Here is a 26,582-nt window from a genome sequence, read left to right on the forward strand (position 1 = left end):
ATTTTTCTTCCGTTTCAACCAAAAAAGACTATTGTGACAAGACCAGAGCTATTTGCGCAGTTGATTATGAAAGGTCGTAATTGAGTTATTGATCTTGCAGGTGAGGAGCCAGCTTCTATTTCTATACCAATAACCCAGGATTATTTGAACTACTTATTAGGGACCTCACTCGTTATTCAGGTAGCTCTTGCAGATTATCCAGGAAGAGTTAGCACCTCTTTTCCACAATCCCAATTGTTGCCTTTATTAACATCTCAGACCTTTGAACAGTGTCCGATTAGATCTGAAGTGCCAGTAAAAGGGTTAACTGTTTTTACTGATGCTGGGTGAAAATCTCGACGTGCCGTAGTTACGTGGCATACGGACAATAAATGGCAGCGACATTTGATTGATGGTGAAGCAGCTGATTCTTTACAAACACTGGAGTTAAAAGCAGTGGTATGGGCTTTTCTACATTGGACTGACCAGCCCATTAATATTGTTTCTGACTCTTTTTATGTTGTGGGCATAGTCCAACACATAGAACAATCCGTCATTCGCACTGTTAGCAATTCTCTTTTGTTATCTATTTTATTACAGCTGCTTCAGGCAATTAATCAATGGCTTGTGCCATATTTTATTACCCGTATTCGTACTCATCAATTTTCTGAAGGTTTAGCACAGGGTAATTTACAAGATGACCGATTGGACCATATGGACGGGACCGGCACCAAATCTCTTTGAACAGGCGCGTAAATCTCATGATTTTTTCCATCAATCTGAAAGGGTGTTAGCCCGTCAATTCAATTTGCCTGTTTCTGATGTGCAGGGCATAGTACAATCCTGTCCTGCTTGCCAAAAATCAGGCTTCGGCTTAGGACTAGGAGTCAACCCATGTGGACTCCTAGCCCTGCAATTGTGGCAAATGGATGTTACCCATGTACCAGAATTCGGTCGTTTGCGGTATGTGCATGTCTCTATTGATACCTTTTCTATGGCAGTTTGGGCTTCAGCCCAGATGGGCGAATCTGCTAAACACGTTATTCGTCACCTTCACCTTGCTTTTGCTGCACTGGGAGTTCCGCTGTCACTAAAGACAGACAATGGTCCTGCTTATGCTTCCCTCTCTTTTGCTCACTTTTGTTCTCTCTGGGGTATTCGCCATAGCACTGGTATCCCGCATTCACCTACGGGACAAGCCATTATAGAGCGTACACATGCAGTATTGAAGACCCTTCTTGCTAAACAAAAAGGGGGAGCCCCTAGTCCCCCAGGGGAGCGTTTAGCAAAAGTTGTATATACAATGAATTTTTTGCAACTTACTGGAAACCGCTTAGAGCCACCAATAGTTGTTCATGGGAATGCTTTAGCATCAGGATGTGTGTCACAGTTTAAACCAAGTCCGCACAGCTTGTTACTCACTCCCCCCCCCCTTGCTCCCCCAACTCACGGAGAGTTAGGAAGGAGAATACAAAGAATGTAGCCCCCACGGATTGAGATAAGCACAGTTTAATAGCTAAGGCATAACACAAATCACTACTGCTACTACTACTACAAATAATAAAGCCAATAACAAGTGAAGAGAATACAACACCTCACCAGCAACCGACCCATAACTCACCCCACCCTGCCCGACCGAGCATCAACCGATACTTCCTCCATCCCCTCAGAGTTCCAGCCCTTCCGGGTCTCTCCCGGTTACATCCTGGGCACGATGTGCTATGGTATGGAATATCTCTTTAGCTAGCCTGGATCAGGTGTCCTGTCTCTCCTTCCTCCCGGCCTCCCCTCCTCCCTGGCAGAGCATGAGCTCAGAAAAAGTCCTTGAACAAACCAAACATTTGAGCAGTAACTCAAAACATGCTCGCTATCAGCAACCGTTCTCAGCCCGAAAGTCAAAACACAGCACTGCACCAGATACAAGAAAGAGAAAAATGACTGCTATTGCTCAAACCAGGACATTATCCACCCCTTATTCCATACCATTCACGTCATGCTCAGATCCCACATTTTCAATACACCATCACTTTACGTCCACCCCTCGATCATGAGTCAAGCTCTATGTTGCATCTCTGGAATGATGGCCTGAAGTATCTGGGCCCACCAGGCTCAAAATCATTCACTGTCCCCTTCAGCAGTTCTACAGCTTGCTGCTGGGGACTCCATACAGCTGCCTTCCACCTCCAATGCTTCCAAAGCACTGGAGGGGTCCAGTGAACCAGATACTCGCCCATACTGTCCCGCATGCCCTGCCACTCATGACTGTCCCTATATACTTGTCTAACCCTAGACAAGAGCCAAACTTGACTCTGCTTAACTTTTGGGATCAGACAAAATGGTTGTGGATGGAACACACTCTGTGTGTGTGCCACCATGCTGATCCCTATCACAATCAGCAGGCAGGTCCCAAGGGCACCCAAAAGCCATTCAAAACCATCAGAACTCTCATATGATGCCGCTGCACTTGTCACTGGGGCTGATGTAGCTGCCGTGCTTGCCACCTCTCCCACCACCAGTTTCTCTTCTCCCGACTCTGGATCTTCCTCCTCTGCCTTGCTGGGAAGTGCTGCATGGTCTCCTGCATCCTCCTGGGGCTCGGTGAGTGACTTCCAGGGGATACTCTCGGCCACTGCAGGGTTGGGAACGGCCACGGGACTCGGTTCCTCCGCTGCCTGCTGCCGCTGCTCAGCTCTCGCCTCTCTCCGCTCTTCCACCGCCCCCCCACTGCTGCTCTGCCACAGCCGCTTGGTTCCCCAGGCCGCTCTCCCTGGCGGCTCCCGGGGCCACTCCTTCCCAGCTGCACGCAGCCTCATGCAGACGGAGGGGAGGTCAAGGGCAAGGACAGTGAAGAGCAGCGGGACGGCCTGGTACAAGCCCAAGTCCATGGCCACGTCCATCCCCCTGTGCTGCTGGAGCCCCCCCGTGTTACAAGTCATTGCCGTAAAGTACAGTGAAACAGGAACCTTCACAAACACGAACACAGCAAATACACGGCCAAAGTAACTGACAAGATTCTGAAACTGTGAGATCAAGAGAAACAACTTTGAGAGCCAATACATCAGCATTGTGACAACTGACTATAAATCTGCTCATGCTGTTGTTATCTCAACCCCTCGTGCCCCACGTTGGCCGCCAAAAAGAACTGACAATGTGTTAAGACTACAGGTGCGTGAGTCCAATTTAGAGAGTTAAGTACAGGTGTGTGAAAGGGACCAGTGGAAGTCATAATGACTGGGTGGGGTTATGTTTGTGTTTCGACAGAGGCTGGGCTGAGGTGGATACCAGCGAAGTGGGTTAAGCCGTGGTTACAGGAGAAGTCAGAGGGAAACAGTCAAGCAGACAGGCTTTTAACTCAATTGGCTGAGGACTCGACGGAACAGTAATGTGTGTCTGGTTAATAGTAAGTGTTTCTGCAATTCTGTTGAATGTAGATTGTGTCTTTGGTTCCCATCACAGCCGAAGACCAACATCTGGATAACTCTGGCTAACATGACAGGACTATCTATTTGCCTAGCTACTGCATCTCCAAGCAATCCTTCTTCAACGTGCCTTGTTGGTGTCCCGCTCGACATTTAGCCAGTCCCTGAACCAGCCAAGCCATTACAGCTCCAGGGTCAAAACGTGACAGATTATTGGGATGGGTGGACTGTATATCATAGAATCATAGAATCATAGAATAGATAGGGTTGGAAAGGACCTCAAGATCATCTAGTTCCAACCCCCCTGCCATGGGCAGGGACACCTCACACTAAACCATATCACCCAAGGCTTCATCCAACCTGGCCTTGAACACTGCCAGGGATGGAGCATTCACTACCTCCCTGGGCAACCCATTCCAGTACCTCACCACCCTCACAGTAAAGAATTTCTTCCTTATATCCATTCTAAACCTCTGCTGTTTAAGTTTCAACCCGTTACCCCTTGTCCTATCACTACAGTCCCTAATGAATAGTTCCTCCCCAGCATCCCTGTACGCCACCTTCAGATACTGGAAGGCTGCTATGAGGTCTCCATGCAGCCTTCTCTGCAGGCTGAACAGCCCCAACTTTCTCAGCCTGTCTTCATACCGGAGGTGCTCCAGTCCCCTGATCATCCTCGTGGCCCTCCTCTGGACTTGTTCTAACAGTACCATGTCCTTTCTATGTTGAGGACACCAGAACTGCACACAATACTCCAAGTGGGGTCTCACGAGAGCAGAGTAGAGGGGCAGGATCACCTCCTTCGACCTACATATCTTCCACATAGTGGTATAGAGCCTCAAGAAATCAAGTTGTTGGGGTCGGTAAAAATGGATTATTGTGTATAGTTCAATTATTCAGGACGGAATTCCACCTCCCTTGTGCAGATAGTAAATGCATCTGTTCCAGAATATCACAATCAGAATATTTGATGTCATTATACTAGTAGCAATATTTCAAAGTCTATTAATGCCCCTCTAAAACTACCCTATGGGATATTTTTAATTTGTGGATCTCTTCCCATGTAAGAGGAAGACCATGCTCTCTAGGGAAACTGACACTGTTAACTCCTAACGTTTCTACTATTCTGACTCAGAGGAGGAAGAATAGGGGAAAATGGAGCATTCATGCTTTTAACAGTGTTTGTAATCACAAGGTAGAATTCTGGGGACCAGGTGAAACCATAGTACCCTCACTGCTAGCCCCAGGAGTTGCTACCGCTCGAGCTTTAACAACTCTCAGAAAGTTGGGGTGTTGGTTAGCAAAGCAAACCAACGCTACCTCTATGGCATTGTCTGGGCTTTTGGCAGATGTCAATTCAATCAGGCACGCCACACTTCAAAATCGTGCTGCCATAGACTTTTTGTTATTGGCACAAGGTCATGGGTGTGAAGATTTCGATGGAATGTGCTATATGAATTTGTCTGATCATTCAGAATCGATTGATAAAGCAATAAGACGGTTGGATGACATGACCAAAAAATTAGTTATTAGTGATTGGGGTTTAGATAAGTGGTTAAGTGGTTGGGGAATCACAGGTTGGATTAAAGATATTATTAAAGGTGTTTTAATGTTACTAACATTTTTAATCCTGCTTTTAATTATTATTCCTTGTATTTTACAATGTACACAGCGTTTTATAGAAAAAGCTGTAAATGGTATCTGGATCGCTCAAAAAAAAGAAGGGGGATTTGTGGGATTCTTAAAGAGCCAAGGCCACGTAGTGAGCGATTCCAATACCCTGAGCCTTATTACTGTAAAGTATGAAGATTCTTGGCAGGCATGAGTGTCCTGGCTTCAGCAGTAGCAGTCGTTTTTTCTCCTTCTTGGTAGCTGGTGCAGTGCTGTGTTTTGACTTTCGGGCTTGGAACGGTTGCTGGTAGCAAGTATGTTTTGAGTTACTGCTCAAATGTTTGGTTTGTCCAAGGCCTTTTCTGAGCCTCATGCTCTGCCAGGGAGGAGGGGAAGCTGGGAGGAAGGAGAGACAGGACACCTGACCTAGGCTAGACAAAGAGATATTCCATACCATAGCACGTCATAACCAGGATGTAAACGGGAGTTACACGGAAGGGCTGGAACTCTGGGGGGATGGAGGAGGTATTGGTCGGTGCTTGGTCGGGCAGGGTGGGGTGAGTTATGGGTCAGTGGCTGGTAAGTTGTTGTATTCTCTTTACTTGTTATTGGCTTTATCATTATTATTTGTAGTAGTAGTAGCAGTAGTGATTTATGTAATATCTTACTTATTAAAATGTTCTTATCTCAACCCGTGGGGGCTACATTCTTTGGGTTCTCCTTCCTAAATCCAGAAGTCGGGGGAGCAAGTGAGTGCACGAGCTGGGCAGATTGGTTTTAAACCACGACAATGAACAAGGTCAGTTATCTTGTTATGCCTCTGTAATTTTCCACTGAAAACGTGCAGAGAATGATCTCTGCCAAGGTTGCAGTTTCCCACTGTATTTTTATAGTAAGGTATTTAATCGCAATTATAAGAAGTTATAAACATTAGCTTTGTAAACGCTAGTAACCTCTAGACAAACCAATTAGAGCTCCGTATCCAGGGCTGTTACATAAGAATCCTAAGGGTGTAAGGGTATAAAAGGAGCACTGTATCTAAATAAAGTTTAGCAATTGCTTGATCACACTGATCGTCTTCGCATTGTCCATGACTCCTGCATCAAAACCTTCCCTCCAGCGTATCAACGGAACCACAGAGGTTGGTGTCATCAGCAAACTTGCTGAGGGCACACTCAATCCCACTGTTCATGTCACCGATAAAGGTGTTAATCAAGGCCAGTCCCAATACTGATCCCTGGGGGACACCACTCGTTACTGGTCTCCAGCCGGACATTGAACCGTTGACCACAACTCCTTGCATGCGGCCATCCAGCCAGTTCTTTATCCATCGAGTGGTCCACCTATCAAATTGATGTCTCTCCAATTTAGAGACAAGGATGTCATGTGGGACGGTGTCGAACGCTTTGCACAAGTCCATGTAGATGGTGTCAACTGCTCCACCCCTGTCTATCATCTTTGTAGCCGCATCATAGTTCATGCAGTGGCCCTTGGACCAGTCCAGACTGGGCCAGATGTAGAAAATGTACTGTACACCGCAGCTGGGGAGAATGGTCCTACCTGGAGCCTCTGGCAGAAAGCTCAGGAGGAGACTCAAGGTAAACCCCTTGGCTTTTGGAGTCGGGGATACAGAGGAACTGAGGCCAGCTATACCCCAATGGAAGAAGAGATACTGGCAGCCTATGAAGGGGTTTGTGCTGCTTCGGAAGTGATAGGCACTGTAGCACAGCTCCTCCTGGCACCCTGGTTGCCCATGTTGGGCTGGATGTTCAAAGGCAGGGTCTCCTCTACACATCATGCAACTGATGCTGTATGGAGTAAGTGGGCTGTACAAATTACACAATGGGCTTGTGATCGAGGGATGGACTTTACAAAGGACACTATTGCCCAGGTTATTCACAACTGTGAAACGTGTGCTGCAATTAAGCAAGCCAAGCAGTTAAAGCTTCTCTCGTATGGAGGACGATGGCTGAAGTACTAATATGGGGAGGCCTGGCAGATTGATTATATCACACTCCCACCAACCCACCACGGCAAGCGACATGTGCTTACCGTGATGGAAGCAACCACCGAATGGCTGGAAACATATGCTGGGCCCCATGCCACTGCCATGAACACTATCCTGGGCCTTAAGAAACAGATTTTGTGGCGACACGGCACCCCAGAGAGAATTGAGTCAGACAATGGGACTAATTTTCGGAACAACCTTATAGGCACTTGGGCCATAGAACATGGCATTGAGTGGGTATATCACATCCCCTAACATGCACCAGCCTCTGGGAAAACTGAACAGTACAATGGACTGTTAAAAACTACACTGAGAGGAATGGGTGGTGGGAGTTTCAAACATTGGGATACACGTTTATCTAAAGCCACCTGGTGGGTCAACACCAGAGGATCTGCCAAAAGGGCTGGGCCAGCCTAGTCAGAGCTTTTACATACTGTAGAAGGGAATAAAGTTCCTGTGGTGCACATGAAGAATTTGTTGGGGAAGACAGTCTGGGTTATTCCTGCTTCAGGTAAAGGCAAACCCACTCATGGGATTGCTTTTGCTCAGGGACCCACATATACTTGGTGGGTAATAGGGGAAGATGGGCAAGTCTGATGTATATCTCAAGGGGATTTGATTTTAGGGGAAAACAGCCAATGAATTCATTTGTATGCTGTTGTCTGCTATGTAGCACCTTTATAGCCGACCAACTACATGTCTTCAGATCACCAGTGACTGGCCCTGACTTCCCTCAGACCATTATTCCAACAAAGAATTAACTTTGATGAAACCAGACGAGTTCTGTGGTAAAGGAATGATCAGCATCAGTAGGCAACTATCGAACACTGCACACAGCTTCTCCTTCTCTGAAAGACTGTTACAAGAGATGGAACATGACATCATGGACCGAATGGACTCAGCAGCTTTATAGGGATTGGTCCATGCACTTAGGAATGATCTCTCTCTGTCTGTGTGGATGTATATATATGAATATATATGAGTTAAGAGTGATGGTATATTGAAAATGTGGGATCTGAGCATGACTTGAATGGTATGGAATAAGGGGTGGATACTGATCTGTGTTCAGTCATTTTTCTCCTTCTTAGTAGCTGGTGCAATGCTGTGTTTTTTACTTTCAGCCTGAGAACAACGCTGATAACACTGGTGTTTTTAGTTGTTGCTCAGTAATGTTTACTCTGACCAAGGACTTTCTGAGTCTCATGTTCTGCCAGGGTGGAGGGGAAGCTGGGAGGAAGCAGAGCAAGGACAACTGACCCAAACTAACCAAAGAGGTGTTCCATATGTCATGCCCACTATATAAACTGGGGGTCAGTTACCCAGAAGGGCTAGATCACTGCTTGGGTCAGGCTGGGTAGCAGGTGGTGAGGTGTTTTATTCTCTCCCCTTGTTATTTCCCTTTTCATTATTATTATTGGTGGTAGCAGCAGTGGTTTTGTGTTATATCTTAGTTACTGTACTGTTCTTATCTCAACCCATGGGAGTTACATTCTTTTGATTCTCCTCCCCATCCCTTGTGGAGTGGTGGAGGAAGGGGGGGGAGTGAGCTAGCGGTTGCATTGTTCTGGGTTGCTGGCTGTGCTTAAACCACGACAACTGTCTTTTCAAAATTACAGTAGTACAAAGCATGATCAAGATTATATGGGGAAGACATAATAAATACCTGCCTTTCTGCTGCTTTAGGATATCCAGGAGATTATTTCTTTGCTTATGTGTCAGCATTTGGCTGGCATGCTGCAGAAGAGAATGGGAGGTGCTTCAAGAAGTGTTGAAGATTTAATCTATAATTAAAGATCTTAATATTTTTTTGCAAGATTAGGGACTTGATTCCAAATTAAATGACAGGCATTTTGCCACCTGTTGGTTCATTTAAAATGATAGACTGGTTTAGGTTGGAAGGGACTTTAAAGGTCATCCAGTTCCAACCCCCTGCCATGGGCAGAGGCACCTTCCTCTAGAGCAGGTTGCTCCAAGCCCCGTCCAACACTGCCAGGGATGGGGCAACCACAGCTTCTCTGGGTAGTCGGGTCGATACTGCTGCTGAATGTAGTGGTGTATGAAACTTGAGTGTATTTTTCTGCCTCAAGAGCATTTTGGAATATGAAAACCATTAAAGGTTTGAATAAAGTGCTAGTGATAACTTTTCATTTGCAGATTGGATATGGTCCTTTACCACAAGCGTTAGGGAGATGCCTCCCGTCTCTGCCATACCCACGGCTGGAATGAGACTAGTGAGCTGATGCCTCCAGGGGCTGTTTTCTCCTGCTTGTACAGGCTTGTGTACCACACAGAGGAGCAGGGAAGGAGGGTAAGTGCTCCACTGCAACTTACTGGTCTTTGATCTGTGATAGAAGAGTTGCACATATGTTTGGAAGTTGGATACACTGTACTGAAATTGCAAGAACTCACAAAAGCTACTTAAAAACATTTACCTGTAGGTGGTACTTGCACTGCTTCAGATGCCCAACTCCTAAAGTGTGCCTTGAAGGTCTCTGTTCTTCTGGTAAGACAAAATAGCCAACATTAAGATGTGACAATTGCACGCAGGAGAAACTGTGCTGACAACAGTATGTATATGTTTGCTTAAACACAGTGCAAGTCCTCCCCCTTGTCTTTCCAAAGAGGAATGTGATTCCTTGTAGATAGCTAGCATAGCTGCAGAATTGGTTTTATGCAAAGAGGAGTTCCAAGCCCAACTTTCCTAGGCTGTTTCTAATTAATTTTTGATTGGAGTACAACTTCAGATTATACTGCATCATATTCTTCCTATTGATACGAAACATCCTTTCAATTCTTTGGAGCATAAATGTGTGTAAATGTGCTTATGCTGGCTTTGAACAAGACAGTAAAGATCTGACTTGCTGTCCTGCAATCTGGAGATCCACCATCATCACATTTGTTTGGTTCAGAACTACTCTTTACAAGTTCGCTGCCCTCTCTTGCCTTTATGAAGGCACTCCTCTGAAAGCACCTGGGTACTCGGTTCCATTTCTTTTAGCACTGTAGTGTGCACAGCCCCTAGGAGATGGTGGGTTTACACAATTGCCATCTGCTTTGACATTTCAGTTCAAAAGCAAAGTGAAGTTTTAAGAATATAAAACTTTTTTTTTTTTTGTGGAATGAAAGGACCTTCCATCCAAGCCAAATGATTTTTTTGGACCCTGGATCACTTGTGGGGGACCCAACAGGCTTATGCTAAGCAGCACAGGACTTATAGAATCATAGAATCATAGAATAGTCAGGGTTGGAAAGGACCTCAAAATCATCTAGTTCCAACCCCCCTGCCATGGGCAGGGACACCTCACACTAAACCATATCACCCAAGGCTTCATCCAACCTGGCCTTGAACACTGCCAGGGATGGAGCATTCACTACCTCCCTGGGCAACCCATTCCAGTGCCTCACCATCCTAACAGTAAAGAATTTCTTCCTTATATCCAGTCTAAACCTCTGCTGTTTAAGTTTCAACCCATTACCCCTTGTCCTATCACTACAGTCCCTAATGAATAGTCTCTCCCCAACATCCCTGTAGGCCCCCTTCAGATACTGGAAGGCTGCTATAAGGTCTCCGCGCAGCCTTCTCTTCTGTGCTTTTCGGGATTGTTGATGGCATTCGTGATCACTCTCAGTACTTTATCTGGCAGCATCTTTTGTGTGGATTTCAAGACCCTGTATGCTAAAGGCTCTTTGCCTTCTGTTCAGCTATCACGAGAGTGCAGAGCAGAGGTCCAGAGAATCCTCCATCAGCGTGCCATGGATGTGAAGCTCAACCCAGCCCTCCAGGAGAAGTGCATGATTGACTTAGGGAAGTGGTGCAGTGAAAAAATGGAGACAGGGCAGGTACCATACACAGTAACATACTGCTACTTCACGTAGCTAGAGGTGTGGGAAGAGCAAAAAGGGGATAAAGGGACATCTTCATTAGCTGTCTCTTTATAGCTGAGAATATATTTAAAATGAGTGCAATTTAAAACATCATCTACACTAGACCAAGAGATGGAGGTGATACAAAGAAGCTTTGCACCTACTGCATGGCTTCAGTAGTGTATGTTTCAAATGTGTAGTGGAATTAGAAGGGGAAAGGGGATAATTAACACAAAAGACTTTAATGAAGCAACCCCACCCTGACTCTTATTTGTAATACTCTATTACAGGCTTAACATCTCCCACATAAACTTTATCCCATTTCCATTTGGCAAATACTGACATGCTTCCTGTGTTTATACAGAACTGAACTAACATCTGCTACTTAACAAAGCTTCAACAAATATTTTCAAGTTAAATTGCTGTGCCCTGACAAGACCCAGTAGAGCATGCACCATTGTCTCTGTGAAGTGCCCATCATAGGTTGTAGTTTGGGTAGTTAAGGTTAGGCAAAGGGAAAATGAAGTGTGATATTCTGGAAGTGAAAGCATGTCATACAGCTCTTGCAAACAAGCAGTAACATCCTAGACCAACATTCTCAATCACTACTACCTATATGTGTTCTGGGAGTGCCAGTAGAGGAGTTGGGATTAAATGAAATTTAGGACTTTACAAGGAAGGAACAGTTTCACAGGTGTTACAATATTTCAAGCCCAGATTTTTAGCTTGGGTTCTTGGCTCACACACTAAAATGTCTGGTGTTGTAGGCGCTGGAATGTCTTCAAGACCATCTTGATGACTTGGTGTCTGATTGCAGAGACATAGTGGGAAACCTCACTGAGCTGGAGTCTGAGGTGAGCAGTTTTCATCCTGGGATAAAGGGAATAATACTTCAGCATGTCTAGTCAAGCATGTCATTTTGATAGTGATGGGGGAAAAAAATAGGTTAGAGTAGTGCAGAAATGCAGCTCTCTGGTGATCAGACAGACCATCCTTTTTGTCTTGTATTTGCCATGTTGTTCACAAGAGTGAACCCTAGGATTTTCAGAACTGAAGGGTGAATCTGTCTGGATTGCATCTGTCCAAGTCCTGTAAACTGGGTTGAGTTGTTACCACAGGTTTTTTCTTAGTCTTCTTTTTCTTGTCCGTTTACTGTGAAAATGAAATATTGCATGTTTTCTGCAGGACATTCAAATTGAAGCCTTGCTGATGAGAGCGTCTGAGCCCATTATCCAGACATTCTGTCATGTGAGTATTCTGTGATAGTGTGAATATCTTTGGGGAAAAACACTGTGTGGGAAAGGTTGAAGGGTTTTATTATTAGCTCTTGCACTTGCTATGCTTGAAAAGTAAAAACAGAGGTAAGCAGTTACAAAAGTCTTAAATGAAAAAAACACCCCAAAATAAAAATCCTTAGTTCCACCTAGTGCTTCTGCTGTTGTCAGGACAGAGCCCTAGCATACATGTTTGAACATGAAAATTGCCCTGTGATTGAAAAGATCACTCTTTACAGTGAGTTTAAAACTAACCTTTTTTTCTGCCTGCAAGCAGTGTGTTGAGCCACTCTGTGCAGCTGGCAATTTCAGTAACTCCTTACATTGCTCTAGGATTGAGTAGTTAAATAGCAATGAAGGCACCTAACTGTAATACTTCAAGCATTGAGTCTCTGCAGGATGTTCTTCTGAGTCTAAAGTGTGCATGTGTCCGAGATGGTTCTTTTCTGAACTATATCTACAAATCTAGCTGGATGGTAGAGTTGGGTTGGTCAGTTAATGGTGAGAGTAAGCTCACAACACAGAGTGGGACTGTAAATTCTGTTTCCTGGTCACAGTGGGCTAAGGGAACATAAAAATAATTACTTGTAAGAGTAGTTAATTTTTAAGCCTTTCATCTCTTCTTCAGGAGGTTTCAGATAACCAGATTGATTCTGGGGACCTGATGGAGTGTCTAATCCAGAACAAACATCAGAAGAAAATGAATGAAAAATGTGCAATTGGAGTTACTCATTTCCAGCTGGTAAGCAAAGCTTTTCTCTGCTATAAGTGGGAGCCTGTTCTGTTTGTTGAAGGCGTTGACAAGAATTAGCTAATTATGAAACCCCTCCTGTGTCAAGATTGATTTCCCACTGTATTTAAAGTGGTCTTGTGAATTCAGACAGTTGTACTTTCATGCCTGGTCATAAATGGTCCCTTCTGGAGATTTATTTTCAGACCTTCCTTCTTCCCTAGTGTATGGTAGATAAGGTCCCAACTTCTTCAGCAGTGCAGCATCTTCCTTGCTTTCACATTAATAAGTTGTGGACAAAAGCATTTGCTTATTGTATGATTCAATAGGCATTCTTTTGGACAGCACTTTCCATTTTCTTTTTCCTCCAGATGATCTAAGTGGGTTTTTTTTTCTCATTTCTCTCTTGTAGGTTCAAATTAAAGATTTTAGGTTCTCATACAAGTTTAAAATAGCTTGCAAGGAGGATGTGCTGAAACTTTGTCCCAACATCAGAAAAGAGTATGTAGCACCTGACCAAACAGCAAACTGATTGTATAAATATGTAATAAAGTTACAGGATATTTCATGATAAGACAGATAATGATGGATTTCCTTTCAAGGCTGATTGTTTTGTGTGTTTTCCCTTAATGACTATGTTCTGTAGATGCTTAAGGCATTGCCTGCCTTTTTAAAATTATTTCTGCTTTGCTCTTGCATACAAGCCTGTCCTCTTTATTTGTCTTGCTCTGAAAATAGCTGATGATTACAATTAATTGAATGCATGTTCCAGGATGTTTTATATCCCTGCTAGGTTCTTCGTTTTCTAAGATGTTCTACTGTTGTTCCAGTTGTTGATCTGGGAAGGGAAAATATCCCCGTTTTAGCTGGTTTGTTCATTTCAGTGTAAGGGTTTTTTTAATGGCCTACTGCAATGATGTAAGGCTACATTACACACAAGGTCAACCCTGTTTGTGGCTAGCAAGACTATTTGCATTTTATGGTAGAAATGCCCTTCCCATAATGCAAAAGGATTGCTTGCAATGCCATGTAGGTATTCACCATCTCTTCCTGAGATGAAGTAAAGCTTTTCTGAAGTGCTCACATGCCTTAAGAGCAGAGGTATTGCTGGGCATTTTGAGTATCTTCCTGTCTGTTGATCTAGACTCCAATTAAATAACATTAGACTTAGGTTTTAATTGTGGTCCAGTTACTCTACACAGAGCTGTACCCAGGCTAGAAGTAAGCACAGATGCACAAGTAATTCATGTTGTGTTTGGATTCTTGGGGTGAGTTTCTCTTATGTGGTGGCCCAATACCAATCTTAGCTGACCTAAGTGAAAGGTATATGAGTAAAAAGCTGTTTTATTTTCCACTGGGTGGATGTTGTGATCTGTCTGAGCACAACTGTGCGCAGTGATACTTTGCAGGATGGCAGGGAGCACAGGGTCTCTCTGAAGTGCAGCAAACAGCTGCATGTTGAGGAGCTAGAGATGGTAAACATGCATGAAGCTCTTCATCTGCTTTCTGGTTTGTCAGCCTTGGGGGTGGGGGGGAAGGAAGCTCATTTGTAAGATATATTGTGGAGACAGTGTTCTCACAGGAAAATGAATATTCGGTACATGAGCTCTGAATAACTCCGAGGGATACAGCAAGGCCATGGGAGGCCCGAGGAAGCCTAAGCAAGCAAGATAAGAAGAAGCTGTAATTCATTGAGTTATGAGAACTGTGGACTGTTGGCAAGCGTTCGAGGTGAAGTTCTCACACCTGTGCTTAACCAATTATATGTTAGTCACTAAGGGTCTTCAAGACAAGTATCCAATCATGATATGCCAAATTGCTGTAGGTGTGTGTAAGCAATAGTATATAAGGAGTTAATGCTTTGCAATAAAGGGCTTTTTGTCTGATCATATTGGTCTCTGACTGAGTCCTTTCCGCGGCAATATATCTAATTTATTTTTACAAGAGGCTCAATTACCCTTCATGGAGAAAGTAATGATTGTCTATGTTAATGCCTTCAATACAGTCTCATGAAGGCTAAGGCAAGCTAAATTGTCACTGGAATTTCATAGAATCATAGAATAATTAGGGTTGGAAAGGACCTTAAGATCATCTAGTTCCAACCCCCCTGCCATCGGCAGGGGCACCTCACACTAAACCATATCACCCAAGGCTTCATCCAGCCTGGCCTTGAACACTGCCAGGGATGGAGCATTCACAACCTCCCTGGGCAACCCATTCCAGTACCTCAAGTGACTGTTTAGTGTTAAGTAACAACGTGCTACACATGCTTATGGCCCGAAAGTCCTCTAGGAGAGAATAAAAGCTTAATTTTACAAACTGAGGAAACAAACACATATGAAGCAACTTGACTCCAACTGCTCCAAGTTGCTCAGTGGATAAACAGGAGGAACATTTGTTCTGGTAGGCAAGGCTGCCTCTCAGCTTCCTGCTGCAGTGCTTGCGGCAATAAACTCTTCAGGTCTTTGTCCAGTAGATACTGTTTGAGTGTTAAAGCTTGTCATGGGTTCAGCAGTAGCTCATGCTCTGCCAGGGAGGAGGGAGAGACAGGGCACCTGGTCTGGGCTAGTCGGGGAGGTATTCCATACCACAGCACGTCCTGCTCGGGGAGGGGACTGGAAGCTGGCCGGGAGAGGAGGGGTTAGCTCTCTCCTCCGGTCTGGGCTTGGGGGAGGGGACTGGAAGCTGGCCGGGCCAGGAGGGGAGGGGTGAGCGCTCTCTTCCGGGCTGGCCTCGTGGCGGCGGGTGGTATCGTACTCTCTCTCTCTGTTTGTCTCCTCTAACATTGATTTGTTATTGGTACCGGTAGTGATTTCTGTTATACCTTGATTGCTGGACTGATTTTACCTCAATCCGTGGGAGTTGTATTCTTCTGGCTCTCCTTCCCATCCCTCCGGGAGTGGGAAGGTGGGGGGGGGGGGGAAACAAAGGGGGAACTGTGCAGATTTAGTTTAAACCACGACAAAGCTTCAGCTTAAGTAGGCCCATATCAGAAGAGGCAGCACTCTTGCCTTTGTATGGAAGAATTCAAATAGAATGCATCACTAAAAGTTGGAAATTTCATTCACATCCTTCAGATCATCCAATAGATGGGTGGCTATTAATATGTCCTTTAGCTTGCACATGAAAAGATTTTAGTTGTCTTGGACATTTGTGTTAATGCCCTCTTAGGAGGAGAAGTGGGAACAATTTGCCAGCTCTAAAAATTGGTTTAAGCCCTTTCTTCAGTGTAAAAAGTCAACGGATCACTGTATGAATTTGCAAAGTTTATTTCCCAGTAGTGCCACTTCTCACACCCAAGACCCTTAAATTCAAAGAAACTGGCCTGTCTGTTGTGACAGTTGCTTTTTGTGAGGAGAGGGCTCTAGGTAAAAGATTAACAAAGTTAAATAGTCTTTAGAGTGCCACTTAAATGTTCATACTGTAATTCATCCTGCAGACTGAGGATATAAGACTTGAACCAGAACTGTATGATGCTTGTAAAAGTGACATCAAGAATTACTGCCAAAACGTGCCCTATGGCAATGCTCAGGTAATGGATTTTATTAATAACTTACACATTTAATTTGTACTTTCATTTCAGAAAACCTTTGAAGAACACTTTTGCCCTTGTGACAGCCAACATGGCTTCACTAAGGGAAAATCCTGCCTGACCAATTTGGTGGCCTTCTATGATGGGGCTACTGAAACAATGGACAGGGGTGGAGTAGTTGATGTCATCCACTTGGACTTGTGCAAAGTGTTCAACACTGTCCCACATGACATCCTTGTATCTAAATTGGAGAGACATCAATTTGATAGGTGGACCACTCGGTGGATAAAGAACTGGCTGGATGGTTGCACTCAAAGAGTTGTGGTCAACGGTTCAATGTCCGGCTGGAGACCAGTAACGAGTGGTGTCCCTCAGGGATCGGTGTTGGGACCAGTCTTGTTTAACATCTTTGTCGGTGATATGGGCAGTGGGATTGAGTGCGCCCTCAGCAAGTTTGCCGATAACACTGTTAGAGAACGGTAAAAATCTTACTCCATAAATCTGTGTGGCTGCTCTATCATAAAGCTTCCCTCTTTTGATATTAAGGAAGAGTGGAGTTTTGTGATGGAATAAACATATAGTATAGCAGAAAGCATAGTAGAAATAATTATATTCAAAAGGTATATGAATTAATAGTGGGCTTTTATATTTGGTTGGGGTACGGAGTAGCAAAGATACAATATTTAATAAAAAGGTTGAGGCTTTGTTATTCTGTATTCCAGCTATTTTTTAAAATCAGCAATAGCTGTACCATCTGGTACCATGGTAACTCTGTAGTTTTAGTAATAGAAACTAACATAACCATATACAGAACAGGGAGTGTAGGAAGGAATGTACTGTGGAGCTATATCCAAGTAGAACCCAGGTATACCAGAAGCAGCCAAGTAAAGATAAGAGAATGCTAACGTCCACAAAACGGTTGGGGTCTGTCCAAAGAACGGAAAGGTGAAAATGACAAAGTGAGGAAGACTTCTTACTTCATCTGAGGAAGACTCCTTACTTCATCAGGACGACCACCAGAGGGGGCTGCGCAAGTGCAGAAGAGGCTGATGTCGCAATGGATTGATGGAGCAATCCCTGATGCATATGTATTAGTTGATGAAGCAACCTATATTGAATATGTATTAGTTGTGAAACTTTTAATGTATAAATTGCGAATGCGATGTGATGGGAGTTGGAATCAGATTTGGGTGCGTACCCCTGGTTCCCGGAGCCTCAATAAAGCATCTCACATAACCATCCCGGTGGTTATGTGTTTGTCTCGATGCTAACAACACCAAGCTGAGTGGTTTGATTGATACGCTGGAGGGAAGGAATGCCAATTTTGGCCTGTTTAATCAACTGCTAAGGGAATTCTCATGGGAAAGGGTACTAGGCGGTAAAGGGGCTTATGATAGTTGGTCAGCATTCAAGGACCACTTCTTCCAAGCTCAGGATCAGAGCATCCCAATGGGTAGGAAATCAAGTAAGGGATCTAGGAGACCAGTGTGGTTAAACAAGGAACTTCTGGGCAAATTCAAGTGGAAAAGGAGAATCTATGGATTATGGAAGGAGGGGCTGGCCACTTGGGAGGAATATAGAACAATTGTTAGAGGATGTAGGGAGGCAATTAGGACAGCTAAGGCCTCCTTGGAAATTAATCTTGCTAGTCGGGTTAAGGACAATAGGAAGGGCTTCATCAAATACATAGCAAATAAAACTAACACAAGAGGCAATATAGGCCCACTGCTGAACGAGGTGGGTGCCCTGGAGACAGAGGATATAAAGAAGGCAGAGGTGTTGAATGCCTTCATTGCCTCTGTCTTTACACCTGCAGACTCTCCCCAGAGGCCCCAGATTCCTATAGCCCCAGAAGGAGTCAGGACAAAGGAGGAGTTTGCTTTGGTAGATGGGGATTGGGTTAGGGATCAGTTAAGCAATCTGGACATCTATAAATCGATGGGTCAGGATGGAATACACCCATGGGTGCTGAGGGAGCTGGCGGTGATCATTGCTAGGCCACTCTCCATCATCTTTGGTAAGTCGTGGGAAACGGGAGAGGTGCCTGAGGATTGGAGGATGGCAAATGTCACGCCAGTGTATAAGAAGGGCAAGAAGGAGGACCCTGGAAATTATAGACTGGTCAGCTTTACCTCCATCCCTGGAAAGGTGATGGAACAACTTATTCTTGACACCATCTCTAGACATATCATGGATGAGGGGGTCATTAAGAGCAGCCAACATGGATTTAACAGGGGGAAGTCATGTTTGATCAACCTTTCAGCCTTCTATGAGGAAGTGACTAGGTGAAGGGATGATGGTAGAGTGGTAGATGGGGTTTCTCTTGATTTCAGTAAGGCATTTGATACTGTCTCCCACAGCGTTCTCGTAGATAAGCTAAGGAAGTATGGGCTTTACAATCAGGTAGTGAGGTGGATCAAGAACTGGTTGAAAGGAAGAAAGCAGAGAGTTGTGGTCAATGGGGCAGAATCTAGCTGGAGGTCTGTGACTAGTGGAGTCCCTCAGGGGTCGGTGCTGGGACCGGTGTTGTTTAATATTTTCATCAACGACCTGGATGAGGGAACTGAGTGTACCTTCAGCAAGTTCGCTGATGACACTAAATTTGGAAGAGTGGCTGACACACTAGAAGGCTGTGTTGCCATTCAGCGAGACCTGGACAGGCTGGAGAGTTGGGCAGGGAGAATCATAGAATCATTGAATAGTTAGGATAGGAAAGGACCTCAAGGTCATCTAGTTCCAACCCCCCTGCCATGGGCAGGGACACCTCACACTAAACCATATCACCCAAGGCTTCATCCAACCTGGTCATGAACACTGCCAGGGATGGAGCATTCACTACCTCCCTGGGCAACCCATTCCAGTACCTCACCACCCTAACAGTAAAGAATTTCTTCCTTATATCCAGTCTAAACCTCTGCTGTTTAAGTTTCAACCCATTACCCCTTGTCCTATCACTACAGTCCCTAATGGACAGTCCCTCACCAGCATCCCTGTAGGCCCCCTTCAGATACTGGAAGGCTGCTATGAGGTCTCCATGCAGCCTTCTCTGCAGGCTGAACAGCCCCAACTTTCTCAGCCTGTCTTCATACCGGAGGTGCTCCACTCCCCTGATCATCCTTGTGGCCCTCCTCTGGACTTGTTCTAACAGTACCATGTCCTTTTTATGTTGAGGACACCAGAACTGAACACAATACTCCAAGTGAGGTCTCACGAGAGCAGAGTAGAGGGGCAGGATCACCTCCTTTGACCTCCTGGTCCCACTTCTTTTGGTGCAGCCCAGAATACGGTTGGCTTTCTGGGCTGTAAGCGGAATCTGCTGGATCATGTTCATTTTCTCATTGACTAACACCCCCAAGTCCTTCTCTGCAGGACTACCATGAATTTCCTTTTTTTCCAAGCTTTAGTTGTGCCTAGAATTGCTCCGACCCAGGTGTAGGACCTTGCACTTGTCATGGTTAAACTACATGAGGTTGGTATCAGCCCACCTCACAAGTGTGTCAAGGTCTCTCTGAATGGCATTCCTTCCCTCTAGCATATCAACAGAACCACACAGCTTGGTGTCATCGTCAAACTTGCTGAGGGCACACTCAATTCCATTGTCCATGTCAGCGACAAATATATTAAACAACACCGGTCCCAACACCAATCCCTGAGGGACACCACTTGTTACTGGTCTCCAGCTGGACATTGAACCGTTGACCACAACTCTTTGAGTGCGACCATCCAGCCAGTTATTATCCGAGTGGTCCACCTATCAAATTGATGACACCTCAATTTAGGGACAAGGATGTCATGTGGGACAGTGTCGAACGCTTTGCACAAGTCCAGGTAGATGACGTCAACTGCTCCACCCCTGTCCATCACTTTCGTAGGCCCGTCATAGAAGGCCATCAAATTGGTCAGGCAGGATTTCCCCCTAGTGAAGCCATGCTGGCTGTCACCAAGCACCTTGTTGTTTTTCATGTGCCTGAGCATGCCTTCCAAGAGAATCTGCTCCCAGATTTTTCCAGGCACAGAGGTGAGACTGGTCTGAAATTCCCCGGGTCATCCATGTTCCCCTTCTTGAAAATGGGGGTTATATTTCCCTTTTTCCAGTCATCAGGAACTTCACCTGTTTGCCATGATTTTTCAAATATGATGGCCAGTGGCTCCAACGAGCCCTTCCCTGTTGGTGAGCCCGAGGTCAAGCAGGGCACCTCTCCTCGTCGGCTCTTTTATTGCTTGCAGAAGGAAGTTGTCTTCCACACAATCGAGAAACCTCCTGGATTGCTTGTGCCGGGCCGTACTGTCGCCCCAACCGATGTCAGGGTGGTTGAAGTCCCCCATGAGAACAAGCGCCTGCGAGTGTGAGGCTTTTCCTATTTGTCTGTAGAGTTGTTCATCCACAGGTTCCTCTTGATCAGGCGGTCTGTAACATATCCCCACAGTAATGTCTCCCATCACTCATTTCCCCTTAACCCTGACCCACAAACTTTCTGTTAACTGATCACCTGTCCCCAGACAGAGTTCCATACTCTCCAGCCTATCCCTAACATAAAGGGCAACTCCCCTTCCCCTCCTACCGGGCCTGTCTTTTCTAAAAAGCCTGTAACCTTCCATTCCAACACTCCAGTCAAAGGAGACATCCCACCATGTTTCGGTGATGCCTATTATATCATAGCCCTGTAGATGTGCCTACATCTCTAATTCCTCTTGTTTATTCCCCATGCTACGGGCATTTGTATAGAGGCATCTGATCCGAGCTGCAAATGAAGCCAGCTCAGTGGCTGGAGCGGCTAGAATATTACTACATTGCTCAGAGCATTTATTATAGGTGCTGGAAACTGACTGGGTGTGTTGGGATGGAATGATGCTCCCCTCCCCCAACACAACTAGTTTAAAGCATCCTTGACAAGTCTGGCAAGCCTCCCAGCAAAGCCACTCTTCCCTTTCTTTATCAGAGGAGTTCCACCAGCCCCCAGTAGGCCTGGCCTACAGATGTGGGCCCCATGTCCAAGACACCCAAACACTTGACTATGACACCACCCTTTTAACTATTTAGTAACCTGTCCAATCCTCCTTGCCTTTGGAAGGTCCTCCCCTGTGTCTTGGAGAATTGTCGAAAAGACTATCTGAGCTCCAGAACCCCTGACCACCTCTCCCAGAGCTCTGTAGTCCTTCTTTATACCCCTCAGGCTACTACTATCTATAACCCTAGCACCCACATGTATCACTAGAAGCAGGTAATAGTCCGTGGGACTTACTAGAGCAGGCAGCCTCTCCGCAACATCCCTGATCCGTGCCCCAGGTAGGCAACACACCTGCCTTGTGACTGGGTCAGGCCAGGAGATGAGCGCTTCTGTCCCTGTCAAGGCAGAGTCCCCTACTACTACAACCCACCGCTTTTTAGGAGGAAGCCCCTTGCTTTTAATTGCTCTCTTCCTCCTTATGTTGTTTTTTTTGTTACTAATTCCCAGCTTCCCTGATCAACAGCCTCCTTCTTTTCTCCATGAGTTAGAGGGGAAGCTTGAGGCCCCTGTGCTGTTTGGGCCTGGAGCAAGCAGTCCTGCTTCCTCTCAGCTTCCCTGACACCTTGCAGCTTCCTGATAGCATCTCGTAGCTCAGCCACCTGCTGGAGGAGGACCTCCATCAGGGAGCAGCGAGCTCAGCCCTGCCCATTCTGCACCTTTCCCTCACAAGACCAGTGCAGGCACTCCCTACACTCCAAGCTCTGCACCCCAGCCTCCCCACTTACCGGCTCTGTCGGGGTGCCTACGCTGGCCACCACCAGGGCAGCCAAGGCAGAGCTCCCAGACTGCACTCTGGTCGCACGGGATGATGGAATTCAACACGGGCAAGTGTAGAGTCTTGCATCTGGAGAAGAACAACCCCATGTACCAGTACAGCTTGGAGGTCGACCTGCTGGAAAGGAATGAAGGGGAAAGGGACCTGGGGGTCCTGGTGGACAGGAGGATGACCATGAGCCAGCAATGTGCCCTTGTGGCCAAGAAAGCAAATGGCATCCTAGGGTGCATTAGAAAGGGTGTGGTTAGTAGGACAAGAGAGGTTCTCCTCCCCCTCTACTCTGCCTTGGTGAGGCTGCATCTGGAATATTGTGTCCAGTTCTGGGCCCCTCAGTTCAAGAAGGACAGGGAATTGCTTGAAAGAGTCCAGCACAGAGCCCCAAAGATGATTAAAGGAGTGGAACACCTCCCTTATGAGGAGAGGCTGAAGGAGCTGGGTCTCTTTAGCTTGGAGAAGAGGAGACTGAGGGGTGATCTCATCAGTGTTTACAAATATGTAAAGGGTGGGTGTCAGGATGATGGAGCTAGGCTTTTTTCAGTGATATCCAGTGATAGGACAAGGGGCAATGGGTGTAAAGTGGAGCATGAGGTTCCACGTTAACATCAGGAAGAACGTCTTTACTGTAAGAGTGACAGCACTGGAACAGATTGCCCAGGGGGGTTGTGGAGTTTCCTATGTTGGAGATATTCAAGGCCCGCCTGGACAAGTTCCTGTGTGATTTACTCTAGGTTACCCTGCTCTTGCAGGGGGGTTGGACTAGATGATCTTTCGAGGTCCCTTCCAACCCTTGGGATTTTGTGATTCTGTGATTCTGTGTATGCTGTCCTGAGGGATCTTGACATGCTTGTGAGGTGGGCTGATGCCATGAAGTTTAACCATGACAATTGCAAGGTCCTACGCCTGGGTCAGAGCAGTCCCAGGAACAACTACAGGTTGGGCAAAAAGGAAATTCATGGTAGTCCTGCGGAGAAGGACTTGGGGGTGTTCGTCAATGAGAAGATGAACATGAGCCAGCAGTGTGCACTCACAGCCCAGAAAGCCAAACATATTCTGGGCTGTATCAAAAGAAGCGTGACCAGCAGGTCAAAGGAGGTGATCCTGTCCCTCTACTCCGCTCTCGTGAGATGTCACATGAAGTATTGTGTGCAGTTCTAGTGCCCTCAACATAAAAAGACATGGAACTGTCAGAACAAGTCCACAGGAGGGCCACGAGGATGATCGGAGAACTGGAGCACCTCCCATATGAAGACAGGCTGAGAAAGCTGGGTCTGTTCAGCCTGGTGAAGAGAAGGCTGCATGGAGACCTCATAGCAGCCTTCCAGTATCTGAAGGGGGCCTACAGGGATGTTGGGGAGGGACTCTTCGTTAGGGACTGTAGTTATAGGACAAGGGGTAATGGGTTGAAACTTAAACAGCAGAGGTTTAGACTTGATATAAGGAAGAAATTCTTTACTGTGAGGGTGTTGAGGTACTGGAATGGGTTGCCCAGGGAGGTAGTGAATGCTCCATCCCTGGCAGTGTGCATGACCAGGTTGGATGAAGCCTTGGGTGATATGGTCTAGTGTGAGGTGTCCCTGCCCATGGCAGGGGGGTTGGAACTAGATGATCTTAAGGTCATTTCCAACCCTAACTATTCTGTGATTCTATGATTATCAGTTAGTTTAACTGTAGCCCATCCTTGACACCTGCCATTCTCAGATGCTCCTTATCTCTGTGTCCTGTTCTTCTATACTGTTTTTCTTAAACTGTGTCAACTATAATGATTTATCTTGGACAAGAATTCTTAGTATGTTCTCTAGCTGTACTCTATTTTTTTTTCTATGTATCATGCACCACAGTAATTTTCTATTGCTACTGTTACAAAGCCATCAAATTTAACATTGCTTAAAACTAATTCTAAAAGTTTATATACTCCATTTTGTGATTTTGTCCCCCTTGTTTCAAATCCCCCTTTTTCTGTCCTTTTGCAAATTCTTTTGCAACATTTTATATATTACCATTGCCATCAAAAGTGCTTTTGAAATAATTTCCCATTTCTATTCGGTGCTTAATTTCATTCCTTTTCCAGTCTTCATAATTGATCATAGATAGTTTACAACACCAGAGGGAACATTGTATCATGCCACAAGTAATTAATATTAAAATAATTAACATCAGTATTCTTGCAACCAGTTGCCTCAACCAGGGGAGATTAGTTAATCATGAATTTAACTTTTTCCATATTTCTTCAAAACCCCAGGAGGTGTCATCCATGGTCATTTAATGAAATATCTTAGTTTGTTTCCAAATTTCCTCCAGATATGTTTCAATTATGCCACTTTGGTCTATGTAGGAACAACAACATTCCTTGATTATGGAACAAACTCTTCCTTGTGATGCCAATAACATGTCTACAGCCATTTGATTTTATAATACCACCTTAGATAGGCTCGTTATGTCTTGTTGTTCTGCGTACATTATATCAATGTCTTTGCTTTCCCTTTCTGACAGAGACCAGCTCATTAAGGACACCTGAAAGAAACAGACCGACTACAGCTCTGATGGCATGTAGCGAAGTTTATTGAACAAGCTTCTATATTTATAATTAAGTTAGATCCTGTTTACACGTTACAGGATCCTGGTCTAAGGTTGATAGCATCTTTTTGGTTACATTATAACTACGCGTGACAATTGTTATTTGATCTTGCATTATGTTCTTAATTATTCTTGTCCTTATATCTTTCCAGATGTACTGCACCACCTGTTCTTTTATTGTTATAGAAACTGGTTTTTCTCCTTTAGGGAGGTTCAGGGAGAGGTCAAAATGCTCCCTTCCAGGAGCATATTTGCCTTCATCTTACTAACCCTTTCAGGCCAGTTCGACTCCCTTCACCTTTCCTTTATGGTTGCTGAGATATTTACAATTGCTTTCTCTAATTCACTTACTCCCAAAGATGGAATTAGCCCTCTCACAAAACTATGAAATGCAGTGTGCCGTTCAATAATAGGGTTAAAGCTTCTCTTAATCCGTTTAACAAAACTCCTAATCCAGGTTCCGGAAGGATACCTGTCGATAATAGTAAAATTGGGTATTACAGCACCTAAGATGCATGCCCCCTTCCAGTTGGGGGGGGTAGAGTCTTATGAGCATTTTCTTCATATAACCAATACCATCCTTTCCCTTTAGGAACGAGCCACCACTGAACTAGGATACCATCTATATTAATAGTATGATTGCAATTTGAATGGTGACCTATATCTGTGGCATTTGAACAAGCATGATCTCCTGACCTGGTTCCTGGTGTAATACGTCTTTGTGCACAGGTGTGTTATTTTCTACCTGGATTAGGATTAACTATTCCAAATTTTAACCTTTCATTTGAATACAAATTGCTAGTGTTCACCCACAGGTTTGTCCATGAGACAGTGTTAGGAATTGGAACTCCAATTAATGGGAGTTCCAGGCTTTCTCCTGATTCAGGGAACTGTGCACACACCCAACAGTCACTACAATTAAAAACTTCAGTAACATTTTGCATTAATTTCAGGTATAAATTCTGGTCCCAAGCTTGTGCACCAGTTATCATATGAGTCCAAATTATGACCGACACAATTTCATACAAAAGGGTCCTGAAGGTTCGATCTGCCATGTCTTCTCTGGTTCTAGTGCTTTCTTTATTCTTGAATAATGTATCCAAGCAGGTTGTTCCTTTATCTTCACTGCTGTAAAGGTGGTCAGTAATATCTGGTATGGTCTTCTCCACTTCTCCTGTAGAGGATCTCCTGAAAAATTCTTAACATAAACCCAGTCTCCAGATCTGAAAGGGTGAATCGGATAATTCAAAACTCTTGCTCTTGTTCCTGCTATTGTCTTATTTATCTCCTCCAATTGTTTTCCTAGACTGATCAAAAACTCACAGAGATAGCTTTCTCCTACTTCATGAAGACTGTCTCCTTTAAACTGGGACTGATATGGTCTTCCATATAAAATTTCAAATGAGGTAACCTCTTCTTTCAACCAAGGTTTATCTCGAATTCTTAATAGAGCCAGTGGTAAACCTTGGTCCCAATATAAATTCATTTCCTGACATATTTTACTAATTTGTGGTTTGATCAGATGGTTTATCTTTTCTACGTGCCCACTGGCCTAAGGCCTGTATGGAACATGTACTTACCAATCAATTTCCAATTTTTGCTAATTTCTTGTAACAATTTTGCACTAAACTGTGAACCTCGGTCGGAAGAAAATTCCCTCTGGTACTCCAAAGCAAGGTATTATCTCGTTAAATAATGTTTTAATCAGTTGTCTTGCATTATTTATCCTACAAGGGAATGCTTCTGGCCAGCCAGAAAAAGTATCTATTAACACCAACAAATATCAATAACCCCCTTTTCTCAGTAA

At 44.9% G+C, this 26,582-nt stretch overlaps 1 protein-coding gene across 1 annotated transcript in view; it reads left to right on the top strand.

Annotated features, from left to right (window-relative positions):
• The window catches only part of LOC117438211 (Golgi apparatus protein 1-like), a 78,415-nt gene that overhangs the window by 43,957 nt on the left and 7,876 nt on the right, over positions 1-26,582 (top strand). The window contains 8 exon segments of the mRNA XM_034073701.1: positions 9,172-9,325; positions 10,720-10,857; positions 11,649-11,735; positions 12,067-12,129; positions 12,787-12,897; positions 13,298-13,386; positions 14,225-14,360; positions 16,325-16,417. Coding sequence (XP_033929592.1) covers positions 9,172-9,325; positions 10,720-10,857; positions 11,649-11,735; positions 12,067-12,129; positions 12,787-12,897; positions 13,298-13,386; positions 14,225-14,360; positions 16,325-16,417 — 871 coding nt within the window.

The sequence above is a fragment of the Melopsittacus undulatus genome (assembly GCF_012275295.1).
Source record: "Melopsittacus undulatus isolate bMelUnd1 chromosome W unlocalized genomic scaffold, bMelUnd1.mat.Z SUPER_W_unloc_2, whole genome shotgun sequence".
NCBI lineage: Eukaryota > Metazoa > Chordata > Aves > Psittaciformes > Psittaculidae > Melopsittacus > Melopsittacus undulatus.